Source organism: Astyanax mexicanus, chromosome 19, assembly GCF_023375975.1.
Source record: "Astyanax mexicanus isolate ESR-SI-001 chromosome 19, AstMex3_surface, whole genome shotgun sequence".
NCBI lineage: Eukaryota > Metazoa > Chordata > Actinopteri > Characiformes > Acestrorhamphidae > Astyanax > Astyanax mexicanus.
The window spans coordinates 42,523,440-42,546,242 of NC_064426.1; the positions used below are offsets into that span (position 1 = coordinate 42,523,440).

Here is a 22,803-nt window from a genome sequence, read left to right on the forward strand (position 1 = left end):
GGCGGATGTGGCGTTTTGATGAAAATTGTAAAATATTGACTTTTCAAGAGTGTTCACATAACATTCTGATTCTGGCTCTAACTCATTTTTTTTTTAAATGGCGTTTATCGCGTTTTGGAATCAAACTCTTCATATATATATATATATATATTTATTTATGTATATGCATGACATTATTGCGTACAATACGATATGGCGCACCCCTATTATTTACAAAATATTCTTGTGACTAATCTGATTAAATATTTTAATCGGTTGACACCACTAAATAAAATTCTTGTTTTGCTGCATCCCTAGTTATCTAACGCTGTTATGGGCCATGTTATATTTCTCTGTTTGCTTAAGTGAGAGGGTAGTAGTGAGATAATATCTCAATCCAACATCAAAGTCTGTTAAATTAAGAAACATCACAGCGAACACGTGATGCGACTGCAGTAAATGCAGCAGATAATGCGACTGGACGCAGGACAGCGGCGCATTCGAGAGCGTTGACGTGGATTTACTCAACAAGTCCGTTTCTGTTGTTTCTTCCAGATCAGAAAAGCGAGTCTCGTCCGATTCGTCACGCCGGCCTTCATGTGCCGTGGTTTAATCTCTTATTTGGAGGGAAAGAAGTTCTTTGAAAGTCTGACGGCGTCATTAATTTTTCCAATCACAGCCACAGAGCTCTGCTCTCGCACCGGACTCCGGATCAGATTCTCTCGCATGCTGTTTGAACTCCATGTTACGTTACTGAGAAAAAACAGAATTTGTCAGGGTTGAAAAAAAGGGAAAATTGAGATTCTGGCCAAGAATAAAGAATAAAGAATAAAGAGAACGTGTTTCTGAATAAAACCCAAACACAGGAAACGTAATAATGGATTTGACTGACCAACCAAAACATCTGTTGTTCATATAATCTGCCTAAATTATGTTTAATAAACTCGGTCTCCAAAGAGAAACACAGACAGAAACCTGCGCCTCGGGCTAATCTCTTCAAGAAAACTGCAATTTTCATCTACTGACCTCAAACTGAAGAGAGAAACGCAAAACCAACTGAACACACGAGCCAACAGGAAAACAAGAGCGGATTTATACTCTGTATAAAGCATGTAGTGATACTCAGTGCTATCTTACACTACAGCAACAGTCTATTCAGGGTTTGTGCACTATAAAAAAACAAACAAAAAAAGTCAAATTTAATGTTTTTTAAGACCTTTTTTTAGACTGCAATAAATATAATTTAAAACCCAAAAATGTTGTCATAATTACTTTGGTAGAAAATAATTTGTTGTATTGGAAATCAAAACTTAACGTAGCTAACTCACCACTAATGTTACTATGTTAGCTAGCTTGCTGCTAACCGTAGTTCTCTCCCCAGTAACATAACTAGCTAACTCACTGCTAATACTATTATGTTAGCATGTTAGCTAGCTCGCCGCTAATGTTACTATATTAGCTAGCTTGCTGCTAACCGTAGTTCTCTCCCCGGTAACATACCTAACTCACCGCTAATGTTATTATGTTAGCATGTTCCCTACAGTAGCTTGCTGCTAATGTTACTAGGTTAGCTAGCTCTCCAATAACATTAGCATGTTAGCTCTAGTATGTTCTCTAGTCAGTAACTGGCCACTAGTGTTACTATGTTAGCTAGCTCTGCGCTAACCTTAGTTCTCTCCCTGGTAACGTAGCTAACTGACCGCTAATGTTATTATGTTAGCATGTTACCTACAGTACCTCGCCGCTAATGTTACTATGTTAGCTAGCTCTCCACTAACCTTAGTATGTTAGCTAGCTCACCGCTAATGTTAGCCAGTTCTACACTAAGCTTAGTTCTCTCCCCAGTAAAGTTAGCTACCTCGCCACTGGTATTAGCTAGCTCTATGCTAACCTTAGTTCTCTCCCCAGTAATGTTACCTAGCTCTCTGCTTATTTTAGCTAGCTCTACGCTAACCTAAGTTCTCTTCCCAGTAATGTTAGCTTGCTCTTCGTTAACCTTAGTTTCCTCCCCTGTAATGTTAGCTAACTCCCTGCTAATGTTAGCTAGCTCTACACTAACCTTAGTTCTCTCCCCAGTAATGTTAGCTAGCTCTTCGCTAAGCTTAGTTCTCTCCTCAGTAATGTTAGCTAGCTCTTCGCTAAGCTTAGTTCTCTCCCCAGTAATGTTAGCTAGCTCTTCGCTAAGCTTAGTTCTCTCCTCAGTAATGTTAGCTAGCTCTTCGCTAAGCTTAGTTCTCTCCCCAGTAATGTTAGCTAGCTCTTCGCTAAGCTTAGTTCTCTCCTCAGTAATGTTAGCTAGCTCGCCGTTAATGTAAGCTAACACTTCGCTAAACTTAGTTCTCTCCCCAATAATATAAGCTAGCTCTACGCTAAATTTAGCTAGCTCAACGCTAAGGTTAGATAGCTCTACGATAACCTTAGTTCTCTTCCCAGTAACTCGCCGCTAACATTAAAATGTGTTTTTTTCCCACTGGCATTAAATGCACTGTGTAAAAATGTAATCCCTAAAGCAATTACAGTAAATTTAAGACACTTTAAGATTTTTATTATTAAGATTTTAATTTTAGACTTTATAAGACTTTTTAAGGACCGGCGGGAACACTAAATGATGAGGTGCAAGACGATGAAAACTAGACAAACTAAGCGAATTCTGATGATATTTCTCCAGTGTCTTTATTAAAGAGCTCAGTCTGCTGGTAACGATGTGGCGTAAACACGTACAGGAGGAAAACACGTCCCGTCTCCGAGGTCGGCTGTGTAAAAGCACACAGTCCTGCTGCAGGCAACCGTATTTACCAGGAACTGTCCTGCATAAGCTGCCAACTGACTCCTGCTCTCCTGCTTTCATCTTCAAAAAGACTGAGGAAACCAGGAGCCCGGAGGCGCCGGAGCAGCAATTCCAGGCTGAGGGAAAACTAATACTCCAGTTTCAGCCCAAGGACGAGGAGGATTTGGTCCGAGTCCCTCTGGGTTCCTCAACAAAGACGACCAAACCCACAAACGGAACAATAAAACCTCCTTCAGCTCAAATATTAGCAGATAGAGAGCTGATATACAGAAATACTGCACTATAATAACTGGATACGCTCTGATCTGCTATATTCAGCAGATAAATAAATGGATGGGACAGAACTTTCTGCAGTTAAATAAAGATAAAACAGAGATTATTTTATTTGGGAATAGTAATGAGAGGCACAGACTAGCTGCCTATCTGGATTCAAAAAGCCTGAAATCTAAAGAACTAGTGCGTAATCTTGGAGTACAAAAGGACTCTGATCTCACTTTTAACAGTCACGTCAAAGCCGTCACCAAATCAGCATTTTATCACCTCAAGAACATAAATAAGATCAGAGATTTTCTGTCTAAATCAGACCTGGAGAAACTCATCCACGCCTTTATTTCTAGTAGGATTGATCACTGTAATGGACTCCTAACTGGACTCCCAAAAAAGACCATCAAACAGCTTCAGCTGATTCAGAATTCAGCAGCCAGAGTTCATCACCCCCATCCTTAAATCCCTGCACTGGATACCAGTCTGTTACAGAATAGACTTTAAGGTTCTGTTACTGGTCTATAAATGTGTTAATGGTGCAGGACCAGCATATTTATCTGATGTGCTCCAGCAGTATGAGCCGAGCAGAACTCTCAGATCATCAGGAACTGCTCAGCTAGAGCCGCCTAAAGTAAAAACTAAACACGGAGAGGCAGCGTTTAGCGTTTAGCTACTACGCTGCTCTTAAATGGAACCAGTTAACAGAGAGCATTAGAAGAGCTCCAGCACTAAACATGTTTAAATCCAGACTGAAAACCTACATGTTTGATCAGGCCTTCAGCTCAGTTTAAAACACTGCAGCTCCACCCACTTTTATTCTATAATGGCACTTTTATATCATGTTTTATTCATGCTTTATTCTTATTAATTCCTTGTTGTTATTTTACATGTTTTTAATTTAATTCTCTTTGTTTTAATCATGTTTTAATCAATCATGCTTTATTCTTATTTTAGTTTTTATTTCCATTTTTACTGTTAATCTTTTACATGTTTTTTTATTTTTATTTTTATTTGATTTCTCTGTGTATTTTCTAATTTGTAAAGCACTTTGACCGTTGTGTATGAAAGGTGCTATATAAATAAACTTGCCTTGCCATTAAATTAAATCTTCTTTACAGAAGCTAAAGCACTGTTGGGTAGAGCTGGGGAATATCTTATATCTTAGATATCTTAATGTCTTAAAACTTTATATTATATTATAATTTATATGTTTCGGAGAAACAAAATAAGAAAAACTAGATACTTAAAAATGATGATTTTCTTTGATTTTACCAAATTAAAAACCTCTGGAATATAATCAAGAGGAAGATGCATGCAATAAATAAACTGCTTGGATTTCTGCACCAGTAGTAAATCAGCATAACGTTATCCAAAAGCAGTGTGTAAGACTGGTGGAGGAGAACATGATGCCAACAAGAAGCATGACATCTCTGATTAAAAACCTCCAAATACTGATTTCTGAACTCTTAAAACTGAAGTGCTCTCTTCATTTTTACAGAGCTGTATATTGCGATATTAACAAATACAAGAAATTCCACCTTTTCAATCAATGTTTTAAGTGATGCAGACAATGAAGGAACGCATAAGGATTCATGTAATAGATAAAAGTGGTCCTGATGAGTGCCACTTTCATCATTAAAACATTTTGACTGACTGACTGCTTTTGTTACTCCACTGTATTTTATTATCAAGTCTAAAGTCAGTGCAGTTTTGTTTTCCCACAAAATCTTACAGCACTTCGTACAGTACTTCGAGCTGGGAGAGCGGCTGCACAGCTCGAGACAGGAGTAAACTGGAAAGGTTGGTCAGGAGGGCCAGTTCAGTAGTGTCCTGCAGTCTGGACTCTGTTGCTAAGGTGGAAGAGAGGAGGATGTTGGCTAAACTTTTTACATTACATTACATTACATTTGGCAGACGCTTTTGTCCAAAGCGACTTACAATATTGAAGTGCAAATAATAGAAGAGGTTAAGTACAAAAATAATAGAAGTTAAAAATAAAGCATCTATAGATAGGGCCTTAAGGAGGTCAGAGGGAAATAATGGGATAGAGGAGTAGAGAAGAGGAAGAAGGAGATGAGGTTAGAATTAGTTAGTTTGTTAGAGGTGTTAGGAGAGTAAGTGCTCTTTGAAGAGCTCTGTCTTCAGGAGTTTATTAAAGATAGTGAGAGATTCTCCTGATCTGGTAGTAGAAGGTAGTTAGTTAGAGGTGTTAGGAGAGTAAGAGCTCTTTGAAGAGCTCTGTCTTCAGGAGTTTATTAAAGATAGCGAGAGATTCTCCTGATCTGGTAGTAGAAGGTAGTTAGTTAGAGGTGTTAGGAGAGTAAGTGCTCTTTGAAGAGCTCTGTCTTCAGGAGTTTATTAAAGATAGTGAGAGATTCTCCTGATCTGGTAGTGGAAGGTAGTTTGTTCCACCATTGGGGAACTCTGTATGAGAACAGTCTGGATTGCTTTGTGTGAATGTTTGGTAAAGCGAGGCGACGTTCATTGGAGGAGCGCAGCGGCCGGGAGGTAGCGTAAGCCTTCAGGAGTGAGTGCAGGTAGGAAGGAGCCTGTACTGTCATCACCTTGTAGGCGATTGTAAGAGCTTTGAATTTGATGCGAGCAGCAACCGGTAGCCATCCATTTTGAACAACACATCTCACCCTCTCTATGATACAGTGAGCTCTCTAAGCAGCTCCTTCAGCAGCAGGCTACGGCTGCCACAGTGCAGGAAGGAACGCTTCAGAAGGTCCTTCCTCCCATCAGCAGTGAGACTGTACAATAATAGCCTGCAGTAATATATAAAACTCTATATTTTCTCTGGTTCTTATGTATATTAGTATTCTGATTGTGTTTTAAATTATGTTAGTTATTGTTATGTTGCCCTTTGTTGCACAATTTGCCCTTTTACTTTTTATTTAAATAGAAGTATACTTTTTTAGTTACTGATTATGCACATTGATTTTGTCTTGCTGCTGTAACAAGTCAATTTCCCCTTTGGGGGATCAATAAAGTCTTATCTTATCTTATCTTATTCTATATCTTACAGCTTCCCTCTGCTACTGACAACTACTTTTATGGATATGTATGGGATTTCATTTTCCAGTAGGACTTGGCACACTGCCCATACTGCTCCAAATGTTTCAATTAATCTTATATAATAAACTTGTTTTGGGGTTTTCATTGGCTGTAAGCCATATACTTTTATCAACAATAAAAGAAATAAACGCTTTAAATAGATCACTCTGTGTGTAATACATCTATATAATATATGAGTATTACATTTTCAAATGAAAGAGTTCTTTTGTCGTTCAGAGTTGAGTATATCAGTCAATAGTCTGCTCCTAACCCTGGCTAGCACTGCTGGAGCAGCATTAGCATTACCAGTTAACCGAGCTAAGTGCTTGGCACACTGCCCACACTGTGAAAAGTAACAATTGGTCTTAAAATATCTAAGATTTTTTTTGTTTGTTTTGCATTGTCTGTAAGCCATAATTTTATTAACAATAAAATAAATAAATGCTTTAAAATAGATCACTCTGTGTGTAATACATCTATATAATTCGGAGTTGAGTATATCGGTCTATAGCTTGCTCCTAACCCTGGCTAGCACTGCTGGAGCAGCATTAGCATTACTCGCTAACCGTTCTCTTGACGCTCAGAGTTGAGTATTATCGGCCTGTAGCTTGCTCCTTACCCCGGCTAGCAATGCTGGAGCAGCATTAGCATTACCCGCTAACCATTAGTTTTTTTTGCCGTTCAGAGGTGAGTATTAACGGTCTATAGCCAGCTCCTAACCCTGGCATTAGCATTAGCTGTTAACCACACTTGCTTGGCACACTGCCCATGCTGTACCAAAAACACCAATTGGTCTTAAAATATATAATATTCCAATTTTCTGAGACACAATTTTTTTTTGTTTGTTTTTATTGGCTGTAAGCCATACTTTTACCAACAATTAAATTAATAAATGCTTAAAATAGATCACTCTGTGTGTAATACATTTATATAATTCAGTGTCTAGTATATCTGTCTATAGCCTGCTCCTTACCCCAGCTAGCACTGCTGGAGCTGCATTAGCATTACCCGCTAACCGTGCCTGCCAAAAGTACAAAAGTTCTAATTTTCTGAGACACTGATTTTCAGTTTTTTTTTTCATTGTCTGTGAGCCATAATTTTATCAACAATAAAATAAATAAACACTTAAACAGATCACTTTGTGTGTAATACATCTATATTTAATATGAGTTTCACATTTTGAACTGAATTAGTTAGTTATTTTGTTGTGCAGAGGCAAGTATATCGAACTCTAGCTTGCTCCTAACCCTGGCTAGCACTGCTGGAGCAGCATTGACATTATCTGTTTTTTTTTTTTAATAAATCTTAATAAATAAAATTCTAATTTAATTCTAATGATAAATTTGATCAACAATACATTTTCAACTAAATTACTGCAATAAAGTAACTTTTCAATGATTTTCTTGATTTTTTTTCAGCAGGATAATGCTCGCCCACACACAGCAAGCCATTATTTCTTTGAATTTCTATTATTATATTGATTTTAGATCTATACTTATCAACCGGAATTGAGAAATTAATATGTTGAAGACTGTATCTGCTGACAGTTCCAGCTTTCCTCATCCATGTTCTTATTCTACAGATTCCAGGAGGAAACCTGAGCTTCTGAACGAAGCTGTGAAGATTCAGAACTGAGGATTTGTCACTTATGGATTTATGGAGTCCATATTTTCAATCTAGCAGAGTTCAGGACCTTATCTCCTGAAGAACACTGTATTCCACTGGATTTACCTTTGATAATTTGAGAAAATGTGGATTAATATTATATTATTAATAAGGTTCATTCTATTCTAAATGAATTATAGCTTTGAATTTAACATCTTTTCTCCATAAGGCAGAAGATAAACTTCTTTTTCTCTCCAGTTTTCTCTCTTATTTCCCAGAATTCAATCTCTCAGGGCTCGCTTAGAGAAAATGTGCTTTCTTGAGAACAGAGGCTCGTCCACGATGGCCATCTTATCTCAGTCAGACGGCGTGGAGCAGCCAGTTTTGTGTCAGCAGCAGCTGAGAGACGTATCTTCAGCCAGCAGCTCCAGTAAAGCTTGATGGACACCCATTCAAATGTAACGGGACACAGAAAGAGAGAAAGAGAGAGAGAGAGAGCGAAAGTTTTCAAACCCGACTGCAGAGCTTTCATGTAAAGTTCTGCTGAGCTGAGCTACAGAGGAGAAACCCTGACAGCAGAACGCTCAGAACGTCGCGCTGCAGACTCGTGTTGCCATTAGCTGTACGATCTTCTCTTAAATTTCAAACGCTGGATCCGTCAGAAAATCTAAATGTCTGATCCACCCGGAAATCTCAGCTTTAAAGAGGCTCGACGCTCCAGAGTCGCCCATCCGGAGGAACATTAAACTCCGCTGGTTCCATAAATCTCTGTATTATCATCATCATATACGACCTGAAATTACCTTAAGTTAGGGCTTTAATAGTGATTTCTCTGGTAGTCGACTAATCTAATCGATTATCTTTGTGATTAGTTGATTAGTCTGATTATAAGATGATTATATCGCCCCATCAAGAGGAACATTAAACTCTGCTGGTTCCATAAATCTCTGTTTTATCATCTTATATGACCTGAAATTACCTTAAGTTAGGGCTACAACAACGATTACTTGGTAGTCAACTAATCTACCGTATTTTTCGGACTATAAGGCGCACTCAAAAACTTTTAATTTTCACAAAAATTGACAGTGCGTCTTATAATACGGTGCGCCTTTTGTATGGATTTTACTCGTCAGGTTGTAAGGAGCAGTAAACACACACTCCGTGCAGCGTTATAGAGAGTTTCAGTGCTATACAGAGTCCAGAGCCGTGCAGCTCCGAGGCTGAGCAGCAATAGCATTAGCTAGATGCTAACCGCTAAGCTAGCTAGCTTATTCACTGAGATCAGTATTATCTAAATTTTACTCGTCAGGTTGTAAGGAGCAGTAAACACACACTCCGTGCAGCGTTATACAGAGTTTCAGTGCTATACAGAGTCCAGAGCCGTGCAGCTCCGAGGCTGGAGCAGCAAATAGCATTAGCTAGCTTATTCACTGTTCAGAGATCAGTATTATCTAAATTTTACCCGTCAGGTGTAAGGAGCAGTAAACACACACTCCGTGCAGAGCCGTGCCGCTCCGAGGCTGGAGCAGCAATAGCATTAGCTAGATGCTAACCGCTTAGCTAGCTAGCTTTTTCACTGTTCAGAGATCAGTATTTTCTAAATTTAGCACTTTTAATACTGCTGGAGCAGTATTATTAGAGTTAGATGCTAATCGCTAAGCGTTCACCGTTCAGAGGTGAGTTATCGGCCTGTAAGTCTGTGCTGCTTTGCCTGGCTAGCATTAGCTAGATGCTAAGCGCTAACTCTCTCAGAGGTGAGTTTTATCAGCCTGTAATCTGCTTGTTTACCGTGTTAAAACAAGCTACGGGGGACGAATCGCTAGCTATTATCTCACTGTCTTACCAGAACACGCAGGATTACTCAGTGTAACGCTGTCGTTTAAGTTTGGGTTAACTTTACTAGTTTAGGTGACTAGCTAGCGTGCTAGCGGATAGCTATGCTAACGCTGGTGCAGCAAGCCTTAGTGGACATCTGGAAATCTAAGCTTACTGTAAATAAACTGAAGCACGTTACTCACCCAAATAAACAGTTTTCAGGAGAGGAATCTGTGTAGATTAATATCCAGCACTCGTTTGACTTTGAAAGAGTTAGATTTGTATACGGAGACGCTCCACCGGCAAGCGACCACCCCCAGTGGGGGAAGGGAAACACGGCGCCACCCCTGTTCACTTTGATATAGGCACCCTTTCTTATAATGCGATGCGCCCTATGTATGGAAAAATAGCAGAAAATAGGCGTTCTTTGATAGTGCGTCTTATAATACGGTGCGCCTTATAGTCCGAAAAATACGGTAATCGATTATATTTGTGATTAGTCGATTAGTCTGTTTATAATCGGATTATACCCCATCCAGAGGAACATTAAACACTGCTGGTTCCATAAATCTCTGTTTTATCATATGTGACCTGAAATTACCTAAAATTAGGGCTACAAAAACAATTACTTTGGTAGTCGACTAATCTAATCGATTATTTTTGTGATTATTCAATTAGTCTGATTATAATCTGATTAAATCACCCCATCCAGAGGAACATTAAACTCTGCTGGATCAAAAAATCTCTGTATTACCATCATATGTGACTATATATAGATAGATATAAATCTATAAATATATATAGATAGATAGACCACCTGTCATCATTTTAGTGTGGGAAGTTTCATGTCTAAATTGGAGCAGCCTGGTGTTCAATCTTCATTAATTGCACATTGCACCAGTAAGACCAGTAAGAGTGTGAAGGTTCAATTATCAGGGTAAGAGCACAGTTCTGCTCCAAATATTGCAATGCACACAACATTATGGGAGACATACCAGAGTTCAAAAGAGAACAAATTGTTGGTGCACGTCTTGCTGGAGCATCTGTGACCAAGACAGCAAGTCTTTGTGATGCATCAAGAGCCACGGTATCCAGGGTAATGTCAGCATACCACCAAGAAGCACCAACCACATCCAACAGGATTAACTGTGGACGCTGTAAGAGGAAGCTGTCTGAAAGGGATGTTCGGGTGCTAACCCGGATTGTATCCAAAAAACATAAAACCACGGCTGATCAAATCACGCAGAATTCAATGTGCACCTCAACTCTCCTGTTTCCACCAGAACTGTCCGTCACCACAATCAATTATTGTGCTCTAAAACCAGGTGTTTCAGTTTCATTCTCCAAACCCTGTAGTTCTCCAGCACCAACACTGGAGCAGTATTAGCATAAGCCGCTAAACACGCTAAGTGCTAGTTCTTTTGCCGTTCACAGGCGAGTATATCGAACTGTAGCCTGCTGATAAACATAGCTAGCACTGTTGGAGCAGCATTAGCATAAGCCACCAACTGCACTATGCACTTTAGGCTCTTTAGCCATTCAGAGGTGAGTATATTGGACTTTAGCCTTGCCGTATACCATGTTAAAACAAACTATGTGAGACGAACCGCTAGCTAATATCACCCTGGCTACCAGCTAGTCACTAATGCTAATGCTCCAGCCTTAGTGCTGGAGAAATTCAGGAATCTAAGCTTACTGTACATAACAGAAACACTTTACTCACCCAAATAAACAGCTTTCAGGAGAGAAATCTGTGTAGATTAACATCCAGCACTTGTTTGACTTTAAAAGAAAGTCTTTATTTATTACAGTTTTGTTTACTTAGCTTAACTTTACTTAACTGGAGTCGATTATATCAACTTTGTTGCAGCTCTTACCCTTTAATAGCACAGATCATGGTTGTAATTGTATTATGTTTTTAACTCTATGATAACCACTTTAGAAACTATCCCAGCATCACCATATCATGCAATTAACATAATAATAATAACATAATTATTAAATTGCCAAATCTGATGGATCACATGCAAGTACACACGCATTAAATGGCTGCTATATGGTGTAAACTGATAGTAAATTTCTAAAAAAGTGTGAAATTTAGCACTAAGATTTTCTGAGCTGGATTATTTGCTGACAGTCGTTGACAGTTTGGATTGACTCTGCATTTATTAAGGAGGTATTAGGATCAATGATACACTGCTCATTTTAGTTGCGTAAAATCAGATTCTACATTTGCTTGCCTTTTGTCACCAAAACATAAACTTTAAGGGTAGATAAACATCTATTTTTACACCATGTAACGTAAAACTAGCTACTGATGCACAAGACTGGAGCTTTGCTGGAGAGAGTTCTGAGGTTTGGTGCACTTTTCACCACAATCGCATCATCAGATAGAGGAGCATTTACACAACAGCCAAACCACACACTTTTCTCCCACGAGTGCTAACAAATTACTCAGTGCTGGATGATCTGGAGGCTGGAAGAGATGAAGAACAGAAATCCTCAGCTGCTTCTCGCCAGAGCGGCCGGTTCACTCCATAATAACCAGCTTTTACATGGAGCAAGTTCCTGAGAGTTTGGAAAAAAATTATATAAAAAGATCTGACTAGAAAATATAACACAAAATCCTAAATCTCAAAAATCACAACAAAATAAAACAAACTAAAATTGTTTTTAAGATTGGCGAGTTGGAAAAGTTAGATTATTGCTAAAGCAAACATGCGAAAAAGAGTAATGTAGAAGGGTTTCCATATAAATCATGTATTTATGCTCCTAATAATACCCTATATACTCCCCAATACTTCGTATACAACCACATAAAACCCTATATTCCCCTATACTACCCTACAGAACCTATACTACCATACGCTCCCAAAACTACCATACACTCTGCAAAACTCCCTATACGTCCATATATATAACCCTATATTTCCCTATACTACCCTACAGAACCTATACTACCATACGCTCCCAATACTACCTTTTACTCTGCAAAACTCCCAATACATCCATATATATAACCCTATATTTCACTATACTACCCTACAGACCCTATACTACCATACGCTCCCAAAACTACCATACACTCTGCAAAACTCCCAATACATCCATATATATAACCCTATATTTCACTATACTACCCTACAGACCCTATACTACCATACGCTCCCAAAACTACCATACACTCTGCAAAACTCCCTATACGTCCATATATATAACCCTATATTCCCCATACTACCCTACAGACCCTATACTACCTTATGCTCCCAAAACTACCATATACTCTGCAAAACTCCCTATACGTCCATATATATAACCCTATATTCCTCTATACTACCCTACATACCATATACTACATTATGCTCCCAGTACTACCCTTTACTCTGCAAAACTCCCTATACGTCCATATATATATATATAATCCTATATTCTCCTATACTACCCTACAGACCCTATACTACCATACACTCCCAATACTACCCTTTACTCTGCAAAACTCCCAATACATCCATATATATAACCCTATATTTCACTATACTACCCTACAGAACCTATACTACCTTATGCTCCCAAAACTACCATACACTCTGCAAAACTCCCTATACGTCCATATATATAACCCTATATTTCCCTATACTACCCTACAGACCCTATACTACCATACGCTCCCAAAACTACCATACACTCTGCAAAACTCCCTATACGTCCACATATAACCCTATATTCCCCTATACTACCCTACAGACCCTATACTACCATACGCTCCCAAAACTACCATACACTCTGCAAAACTCCCTATACGTCCATATATATAACCCTATATTCCCCTATACTACCCTACATACCATATACTACATTATGCTCCCAGTACTACCCTTTACTCTGCAAAACTCCCTATACGTCCATATATATATATATATATATATATATATATATATATATATATATATATATATATATATATAATCCTATATTCCCCTATACTACCCTACAGACCCTATACTACCATACACTCCCAATACTACCCTTTACTCTGCAAAACTCCCAATACATCCATATATATAATCCTATATTCCCCTATACTACCCTGTACTCCACATGATCCTAATACATACATATACTTCCCAATACTCCCTATAAAGCCATATATAACTCTATATTCACCTATACTACCCTATACTCCATATGCTCCTAATAATACCCTATACTACCCATTGCTCCCTATACAAGCATATATGACCCTATATTCCCCTATAATACTCCACAGACCCTATAGTACCATATGCTCCTAATACAATCCTATACTACCCAATAGTCCTTATACAACCATACATAACCCTATATTCCCCTATACTCCCGTAAAGATCCTATACTAACTATACTTCCCAATACTCCCTGTACAACCATATATAACTCAATTTTCCCCTAAACTACACTACATACCCTATACTACCTTATGCTCCCCAACACTCCTCATACAACCATTCATAACCCTACATTCCTCTATACTACCCTACATTCCATATGTTCCTAATACTACTCTACACTGCTTATACTCCCTATACAACCATATATAACCCTACATTACCCTATACTACCTTATGCTCCTAATATTACACTATACTCCATATACTCTCTAATACTCCCTATACAACCATGTATAACCCTATATTCCCCTATACTACCCTACACTCCATATGCTCCTAGTACCAAATAAACTATGCTCTACTTAACTTCTAAACTATAATCCCCATATACTCTCCCATATACTTTTCCTATACTACCCTTGCACCCCATAATATCCCACATTAACCTTTACTTCCTCCTCTATACTAACCTATACTCCCCATATACTCTACAGAGCGTGATTTGTCTTGATGAAGTGTAGCATAACATTACCTTTAAATAAAAAAATCATTGTACTAAAGTATAGGACTGTATTTAATTATCATTCTTTAAAGAATATGTTGCTTTAAGTGCATTTTCTCAGCATATTTTAATATCGTAATATAATATGTTTACCATTTCGCCCAAGTAAAGAGGTTTCTCACGAGTCTCAGCGTCTCACGGATCCGCCGTCCTCCGTCCTTCACTACAGCACCACTGGACGCCACAGCTGGACGGCTTCTCCTGCTCGACGCTAATAAACATGGTTTAGCCATGCTGACAATTTATATTATATCTCAGGGTTTGAGGAGGCGAAAGTGTGCCCGGTCGGGGGCTCGGCTGCCCAATGGCTTCCCACAGAGATGGAGCGATCGCCGGAGCGAGGGGAGGACGAGGAGGACGAGAAGAACGAGGGAGACCTGCTGCTAAACCAGTGAAGCTTTCTAGTGCTGGAGCTCAGAACATCATTAATATACGCTAAACTGCAGAACAGGAAAATAAAGCGTGATGAACTGGTGCTTAGGAGGGGATGGCGGCTACCTGCGGTGAGAGGACGGTGGGAGCGATGAAAAGGACAGAAATGCTTCCCAGGGTGATGAATAAAAGCATGTGGTCATATTGCGCTTAGAGATTTGCCTCCTTCAACTGGCAACCTGTGGTTTTGGCAGCTGGAGCTTTTCTGTTGTTCCGCTAAACGCCGCTGAAGACGCGGCTTTCTTAAGACGATGCTCAGAACGCTGCTGGAGACATCGCTGGAAACACTACAGTCGCTAAAAGTCACAAAAAAAGTGTTTTTTGCTTTGTACGAAACCATTTTTCACTTTTTACGAACACCATTCTGCACGCTCCATGCTCCACAGCGCTAAAACGCTGGCACTTTGTTTCGCGGACAACAAATATCTGGCGAAATACTGAATTACAAATTTTTAAAACGTTAAAGAAAACGAACACAACGCTTAAACATTTTAACGTAGCTCGATTAAGAACATAAAAAAGACAATAAATTAAGGATTTATCGAAAAACTAGCAATGTCAACAACTGAAAACATCAGCAAACCGAACCAAAATGGAGGAGATCGCGGACAAACACAGGAAAAACACAGGAAAACGCAGGGAAACGAGAGCCCCTACCTGCCCGTCGCGCCTCCTCCACTCCTGGGTCTGAGCCTGGTGCTGGAGCATGGCGGCCCTCGCCTGCCTCTCTAGGCTGGAGATCTCCCGCTGGTGCTCCTGGACCAGACCCTCCTTCTCGCCGTTGTGCTTCTGGAGTAGGTGCGTTCGCTCCTGCTCCTGCTGCAGCTTCAGGTCCACGATCTGATTGGACAACAGGGATCAAGAAGACTCAATCAGCAGCGCCCCCGTCGTCATGACAACTTTCGTGGCTGCGTGGCTTTTTTTAACGGAAGGAAAAAACGTAGAAAGAAGTTCGATGTAGCGCAAAAAAATATAAAAATAAACATAATAAAGTAGCGTGTTTGCTGTTCTGCATAATGAGTCGAGTTGAGTCGATTTAAGTTGAGTTGAGTAGAGTTGAGTTAAGATGAGTCGAGGGGAGTTTCTTCTTGCATCACAGTGACCTCCTTGCCCATCCTTCTCTTCTATTCTATTGTAAAAGCAGTGTGTAAGACTGGTGGAGGAGAACATGATGCCAAGATGCATGAAAAAAAGAAAGGGTTATTCCACCAAATATTGATTATTTCTGAACTCTTAAAACTTTATGAATATAAACTTGTTTTCTTTACATTATTTGAGGTCTGAAAGCTCTGTATCTTTTTTGTTATTTCAGTCATTTCTCATTTTCTGTAAATAAATGCTCTAAATGAGAACATTTTTATTTGGAATTTGGGAGAAATGTTGTCTGTAGTTTATAGAATAAAACAACAATGTTCATTTTACTCAAACATAAACCTATAAATAGCAAAATCAGAGAAACTGATTCAGTGTGCTACATTTTTTACAGAACTGTATATAAATATAAACAGAGATGTGATGCCAATATAAACCAGTCAGTGGGGAAGTCAGGCATCCCTCAGCAAAAAATCACTTTAGTCCAATGCCTAAAATCCGTTCAGTTCACGTAGTTTTTTTTTTGTCATGTCACATTTACATAATTATAAATATTATAAACACGCAGTAAGACAAAGAGCTATTTTATCTCACTGCACGAAAAAAAGTGTCCAAATGTGGAAGAAGAGTGAAAGTAAATTTCTAAAATATATTCTGTACATACTCCACATTAATGTCCAATAAAAGCCAGTGTTTCTTCCCAAAGAGTAGTTTCTGAGCCTATTTACAGGCCAATAATGCTAAACCGGCGATAAACACAAAACCAGTTAACATTCCAAATAGTAAATGTGTTTTTTTAAGAATATACTCCTCAATTATTAATTACATAATCATAAAAATGTTAGTAATCTAAAACTTCTTAAAAGCAGAGCAGAACAGCAGATTGAGTGCTATTTTTTGGTTTAATCTACCAGGGTTTTCCAATTAATTTACCAAAAACAACAACAGTGGAAAATGTTTAAAATCAGACGTCGTACTTAAAAAAAGGATCTAGCAACAATGTAATGTAGCAGAGATGTAAAGTCCAAAAGTAATATCACATTTACATAATCTTATTTAGTCCAACAGATCATGAAGGATCAACAGCTTAAAAACTTCAATCAACAACAAAAAACTTGTCCAAAAAGGTCGAACAACTGTGTATCCAAATAAAAAAAAAGTATTAAATAGTAAAAGTTGCGTAAATTTGAGTTGAGTAATTTTCTGAAAAAAATTAATATGTGAATTTGTTCCAACAGATCATGAATCAATCAATTTATCAAACAACATCAATCGTGCCAGTTCAAACTCAATCACTAAACTCGTCCAAATGGTTCAGCAACTGTAGCGATTCTCACTGTATCAAAAAAAGAGTACATTTCTGAAATAAATCAATATATGAACTTGTTTTCCAACAAACTGCAAATAAAAAGAGCTATTTCTGGCAATCTATTTACCGAACACCAACAAACAATAACGGCTCCAGTTTTTCGACGATAAACTGTACGGTAAACCTGTAGCTGTAGAAACACTCTGAGAGAGAAAGCGGTGAAAGTGTGAGATGGAAGAATAAAAAGAAGGAGAATAAAATGGTGAAAGAAGCTCAGAAAAGCACCTGCTGTGCTCTGAGCTGGAGCTTGGGCCTCGGCGGTTCCCAGGGTCCGTTCCCACTCCCCTGCTGACGGGGGGGACGGTGACCTCGGCCGATCCTGCCTCCTCTCACTGCTGCCGCTGCTGCTGCCGCCGCTGTGAATGGCTGCCCGGCACGGCGAGGGCCTGGTCCCCACCGCTTTGATGCTAATCCATGACACATTGTGCAGCTAGGCACCCTACCTGGCCTGCCAGCCGGACGCCGCCGCCGCCGCCACCAATACCTCCACCAACCGCCAACCAACGCCACCACCACCACCATCGCCGCCGCCACCGTAAGACATTCGCTGCTCTATTGAGAGCAGGTGAAGAATAGGGCGGCCGGGAGGAGCCTGGATTTATCCGAGAGGCGAGAGCAGCGAGAGAGAGGAAAGGAAAGGCCACAATAAAAGAAAGAGATGCTGAAAGGAACCCCATGATACCAGCTTTTTTTAAACTTTTGCTCAAAGTTTGCGTTTTCTTGGCAGTTTTGCTGGTTTTTGCTGGTGACAACTTTAAACTCTTTGAGTTTCGCTCAAGACCGTCTACAATAGACGACAATAAACTACTTTGTCCAGCACTTTCTCTCACTGTGTGTTTAAATAAAAATATATAAAATATATGTTGTCCATATTCCACATTAATGTCCAAGGAAATCCAATGACCAACAAATAAAGACTGACAACCGCTTCCCAAAGAGTAGTTTCTCAGCCTTTGTACAGGCCAATAATGCTGATAAACACAAAACAGTAAAAATTCAAAGTCCAAATAGTAGTTTTTTTTGTATTGTCACACTTACATAATCATAATCATAAATCAAATCATAAATCACTAATCAGCCTGGATTTATCCGAGTGGCGAGAGAGAGGTGAGAGAGTGGCGAGAGAGAGGCGAGAGCAAGAAAAGGCCACAACAAAAGAAAAAGGTGCTGAAAGGAACCCCATGGTACCAGCTATTTTCTTGCCAGTTTTGCTGGTTTTGGCTGGTGATAACTTTGAACTCTTTAAGTTTCACTCAAGATCGTCTACAATAGACGACGATAAACTACTTTGTGTTTTAACTACTTTGTAGTTTGGACTTCACGCAAATCTAATTTGGACTTCACGCAGACTTTGTGAAAACTATTCCAGTCTTGTTGACCAACCGAGAAGAAAGTAGTTCAAAAGAAGTTCGAGAAAATGCAAGAAACATATGACAGGCCTTTCAAGAGGCAGAACAGCGACAGAAGAGTTGTGCACTACATTATCACGTACCTACGTACTGGAACGTCAATACCAATATCGTCAATATGCATGTCAATGCACTCAACATTAACATCATCACGGTATGCATGCATGGATGCATGCACGGTTCAGCCTCCAGTATCCAGTGCATGCGTACTTTAGTTAGCGTTATACGAGATACGGCAAAAGGAAGTGTTGCACTCTACATTATCACGTACCTACGTACCAAAGGTCAATGTGCTGCAACTGTCAATGCACTTGTCATCAACATCATCACAGTATGCATGCATGGATGCATGCATGGATGCATGCACGGTTTAGCCTCCAGCCTCCAGTGCATGCGTACTCTTTAGTCAGCGTACTCTCCATTGGCGCTCCAACACAAGATACGACATATTCCAGTCAGGCAACGACTCGATTCTCACTGGTGACAATTCATTCCGATCTCCGAAACTGGCTTTGACACCGGATTGAAGACCCGTAGATCCGTGCTAAAGTGCATCAACAAAAGGACCAAAAGGACGGAGGGAGACCAAGGAGAGGAAGAAGAAGAAGAGGATGGGGAAAAACAGAGCTGCCTCAGCGCGGACGTCACAGCGAGAGGCGAAGAAAAGGCTGCTGGGTGCCAGGCTCTTAAAGTGGCAGCGCTGAATGGCTGCTGTCAGCGGGCTGGGATGTGATTAGCGCCCCCCAACACCCCCCACCAAAACTCTCCAAGGGGGAAGCGTCCAGTTCGGGGTAAGGAGGCTCCCTGGGGAAGATCATTCATGGATGATGATGAAGATGATGAAGATGATAGCGTAGCCTGGCTGCGGTGCACTCAGCAGGGGTGTGGTATGCGGTAGAAGAGTAGAAAAGGCTGAGGGGGGCATTTATTCGCCTACTTTTCGCTTGCTTTGCTTACTTTGTAAACTTTGCCTAGTCTATAGACGACAGAAAATTAAAGCGTTGAACACTTTTGCAGACTTTAAAAAACTTTGAAAGAATTTTAGAAGACTCCCGAAGACTTTATAAGACTTGTTCTTCCTCAAAAACAAACCAGAGCATGCCGTACCCAAAGATCCAAAGAGCTGATTGGATTAGTCGCCCAGTTATGACAGAATAGAACCCCAGACTCATCTGCCACCACAACCCCCACCCCATGCCCCCTCCTCCACCCGCACCCCCATGCCCCCTCCTCCACCGGCAGCCTGGACGTCAGCTCAATGTCAGGGAGCCGGGCTCACAGGGGCCGGGCGGTGACGTTGAATTTTTTTAAATTCCATGACTTTTCCAGGTTTTTCATGACCGTTATAATGTTCATTGCTATCTTACACCTCTCGCCACAAGTCTATTTTTTAGAATTTCTGCCTGTTTCTTGTTTCTTTTAAACAGCAACAATGCTTCTGAATATATACATCTCTGGGAAAATGTAGAGAGCACTTCAGTTTCTGAATCAGTTTCTCTGATTTTGCTATTTATAGGTTTATGTTTGAGTAAAATGAACATTGTTGTTTTATTCTATAAACTACAGACAACATTTCCCCCAAATTCCAAATAAAAATATTCTCATTTAGAGCATTTATTTACAGAAAATGAGAAATGGCTGAAATAACAAAAAAAAAAAGATGCAGAGCTTTCAGACCTCAAATAATGAAAAGAAAACAAAAAGTTCATATTCATCAAGTTTTAAGAGTTTAGAAATCAGTATTTGGTGGAATAACCCTGTTTTGGTTTTTAATCACAGTTTTTTTTATGCATCTTGGCATCATGTTCTCCTCCACCAGTCTTACACACTGCTTTTGGATAACTTTATGCTGCTTTACGCCTGGTGCAAAAATTCAAGCAGTTTAGCTTGGTTTGATGGCTTGTGAAAGTAGAAAAAGCTGAGGGGGGCATTTATTCGCCTACTTTTCTTGCTTTGCAAACTTTGCCTACTCTATAGACGACATAAAAATTCAAACATTGAACACTTTTAAAGACTTTATTAGACTTTATGAGACTTTATAAGACTTGTGCTTCCTCAAAAAATTGGATTAGTCACCCAGTTATGACAGAATAGAACCCCAGACTCATCTGCCACCCCCACCCCCATGCCCCCTCCTCCACCCGCAGCCTGGACGTCAGTTCAATGTCAGGGAGCAGGGCTCACGGGGGCCGGGCGGTGACGTGGCAGGGGGGCGGAGGTCACGGAGGGGCAGCACTTCTATAGAGACCGTCTCTTTTAAAGTCCCATTATACCGAGCCCTGGGGAAGTGCGGGAATGTCTCTTTGTGCCACAAGAAAGACTGAACATGACCTTCAGACCCAGCATCAGGCCTGTCCACTATTTCAGTCCAGATAATAAATAGTCCCCAAGATAAGTGCAATAAATAAAAATACATAGAAGATTTTTCATCACTGAGTGTAAAGCTAAGAGCATCATATTTCACCATATTTATACCCTTTACAAGAGTTTATAAAAAGGCAGAGAAAAGCTGTGATTGAATATTAAGAATATTCAGATATTCGAGATGGGACACGTATATATTTTTTAGAATGTGCTAAATAAATAAAAATGGAAAAAAATACTGTTTTTTTTAACACAATAAATAAAACCAATAAATTTCCATTATTTTTTTATGACTTTAAAAGTAATTTTTTTTATGACCATACATAATTTTAAAACATCAGTGCAAACATGGACAATGAAAATCAACTAAAACTAAATTTAAAGTTGATTACAGTAGGTCTAAAATGAATCAGATAAAAAATGGGTGGGTGGATGGATGGATGGATGGATGGTTGGTTGGATGGTTGGATGAATGGGTGGGTGGATGGATGGGTGGATAGGTGGATGGATTGATGGGTGGATGGGTGAGTTGGGTGGATGGATGGATGGTTGGATGGATAGATCGGTGGGTTGGACGGATGAATGGATGGGTGGATAGGTAGATGGATGGGTGTTGGATGGATGGATGGTTGGTTGAATGGATGGTTGGATGGATGGGTGGGTGGATGGATGGGTGTTGGATGGATGGATGGGTGGGTGGATGGGTGAGTTGGGTGGATGGATGGATGGGTGTTGGATGGATGGATGGATGGGTGTTGGATGGATGGATGGTTGGTTGGTTGGATGAATGGGTGGGTGAATGGATGGGTGGATGGATGGGTGGATAGGTGTATGGATGAATGGGTGGATGGGTGAGTTGGGTGGATTGATGGACTGATGGGTGGGTTGGATGGATGGATGGATCGGTGGGTTGGACGGATGAATGGATGGGTGGATAGGTAGATGGATGGGTGTTGGATGGACGGATGGTTGGTTGAATGGATGGTTGGATGGATGGGTGGGTGGATGGATGGGTGTTGGATGGATGGATGGGTGGGTGGGTGCATGGGTGAGTTGGGTGGATGGATGGATGGGTGGGTTGGATGGATGGATCAGTAGATGGATGGATGGGTGTTGGATGGATGGTTGGTTGAATGGATGGTTGGATGAATGGGTGGGTGGGGATGGATGGCTGTATGGCTGTATGGATGGATGGGTGGGATGGGTGTATGGATGGATGGGTTGGGTGGAGGGATGGATGGATCAGTAGATGGATGGATGGGTGTTGGATGGATGGTTGGTTGAATGGATGGTTGGATGGATGGATGGGTGGGTGGGATGGGTGTATGGATGGATGGGTTGGGTGGAGGGATGGATACTTTTTTCTACATTTAGGATGAACCCTGCAGGGCTTAGCCTAGTTTTACCAAACCGCCATTGGTTGCATAGAATCATTAATGGCATTTCAACGTATTATATTGTATATTGCACGGTATGTAATGATGTTAATTGCTATCTTAGACCTCCCACCAACAGCCTATTTTCACACCTTCCACCTGATTTGTTTAAACAGCAGAAGAGCTTTTGAATATATCTACACTGATGGGCATGGTGTTCTGGAAATGAGGTGTGTTCAAGAACATTTCTGGCGTATTGCTATCTTGACTGAATACAACCTAGGCAGACATCTACAGTCAGACGTTCATCGCTATCTTGGCAAC

At 40.1% G+C, this 22,803-nt stretch overlaps 1 protein-coding gene across 3 annotated transcripts in view; it reads right to left on the bottom strand.

The window, feature by feature from the left end:
• The window catches only part of cep112 (centrosomal protein 112), a 213,735-nt gene that overhangs the window by 90,880 nt on the left and 100,052 nt on the right, over positions 1-22,803 (bottom strand). For 2 of the 3 annotated variants that reach the window (XM_049468123.1, XM_049468125.1), the window contains exon 19: positions 15,527-15,709. The exons of the other annotated variant lie outside the window; for it this stretch is intronic. In XM_049468123.1, the coding sequence (XP_049324080.1) occupies positions 15,527-15,709 (183 nt within the window). The remainder of the gene's footprint in view (positions 1-15,526; positions 15,710-22,803) is intronic. 3 annotated transcript variants of the gene reach the window in all.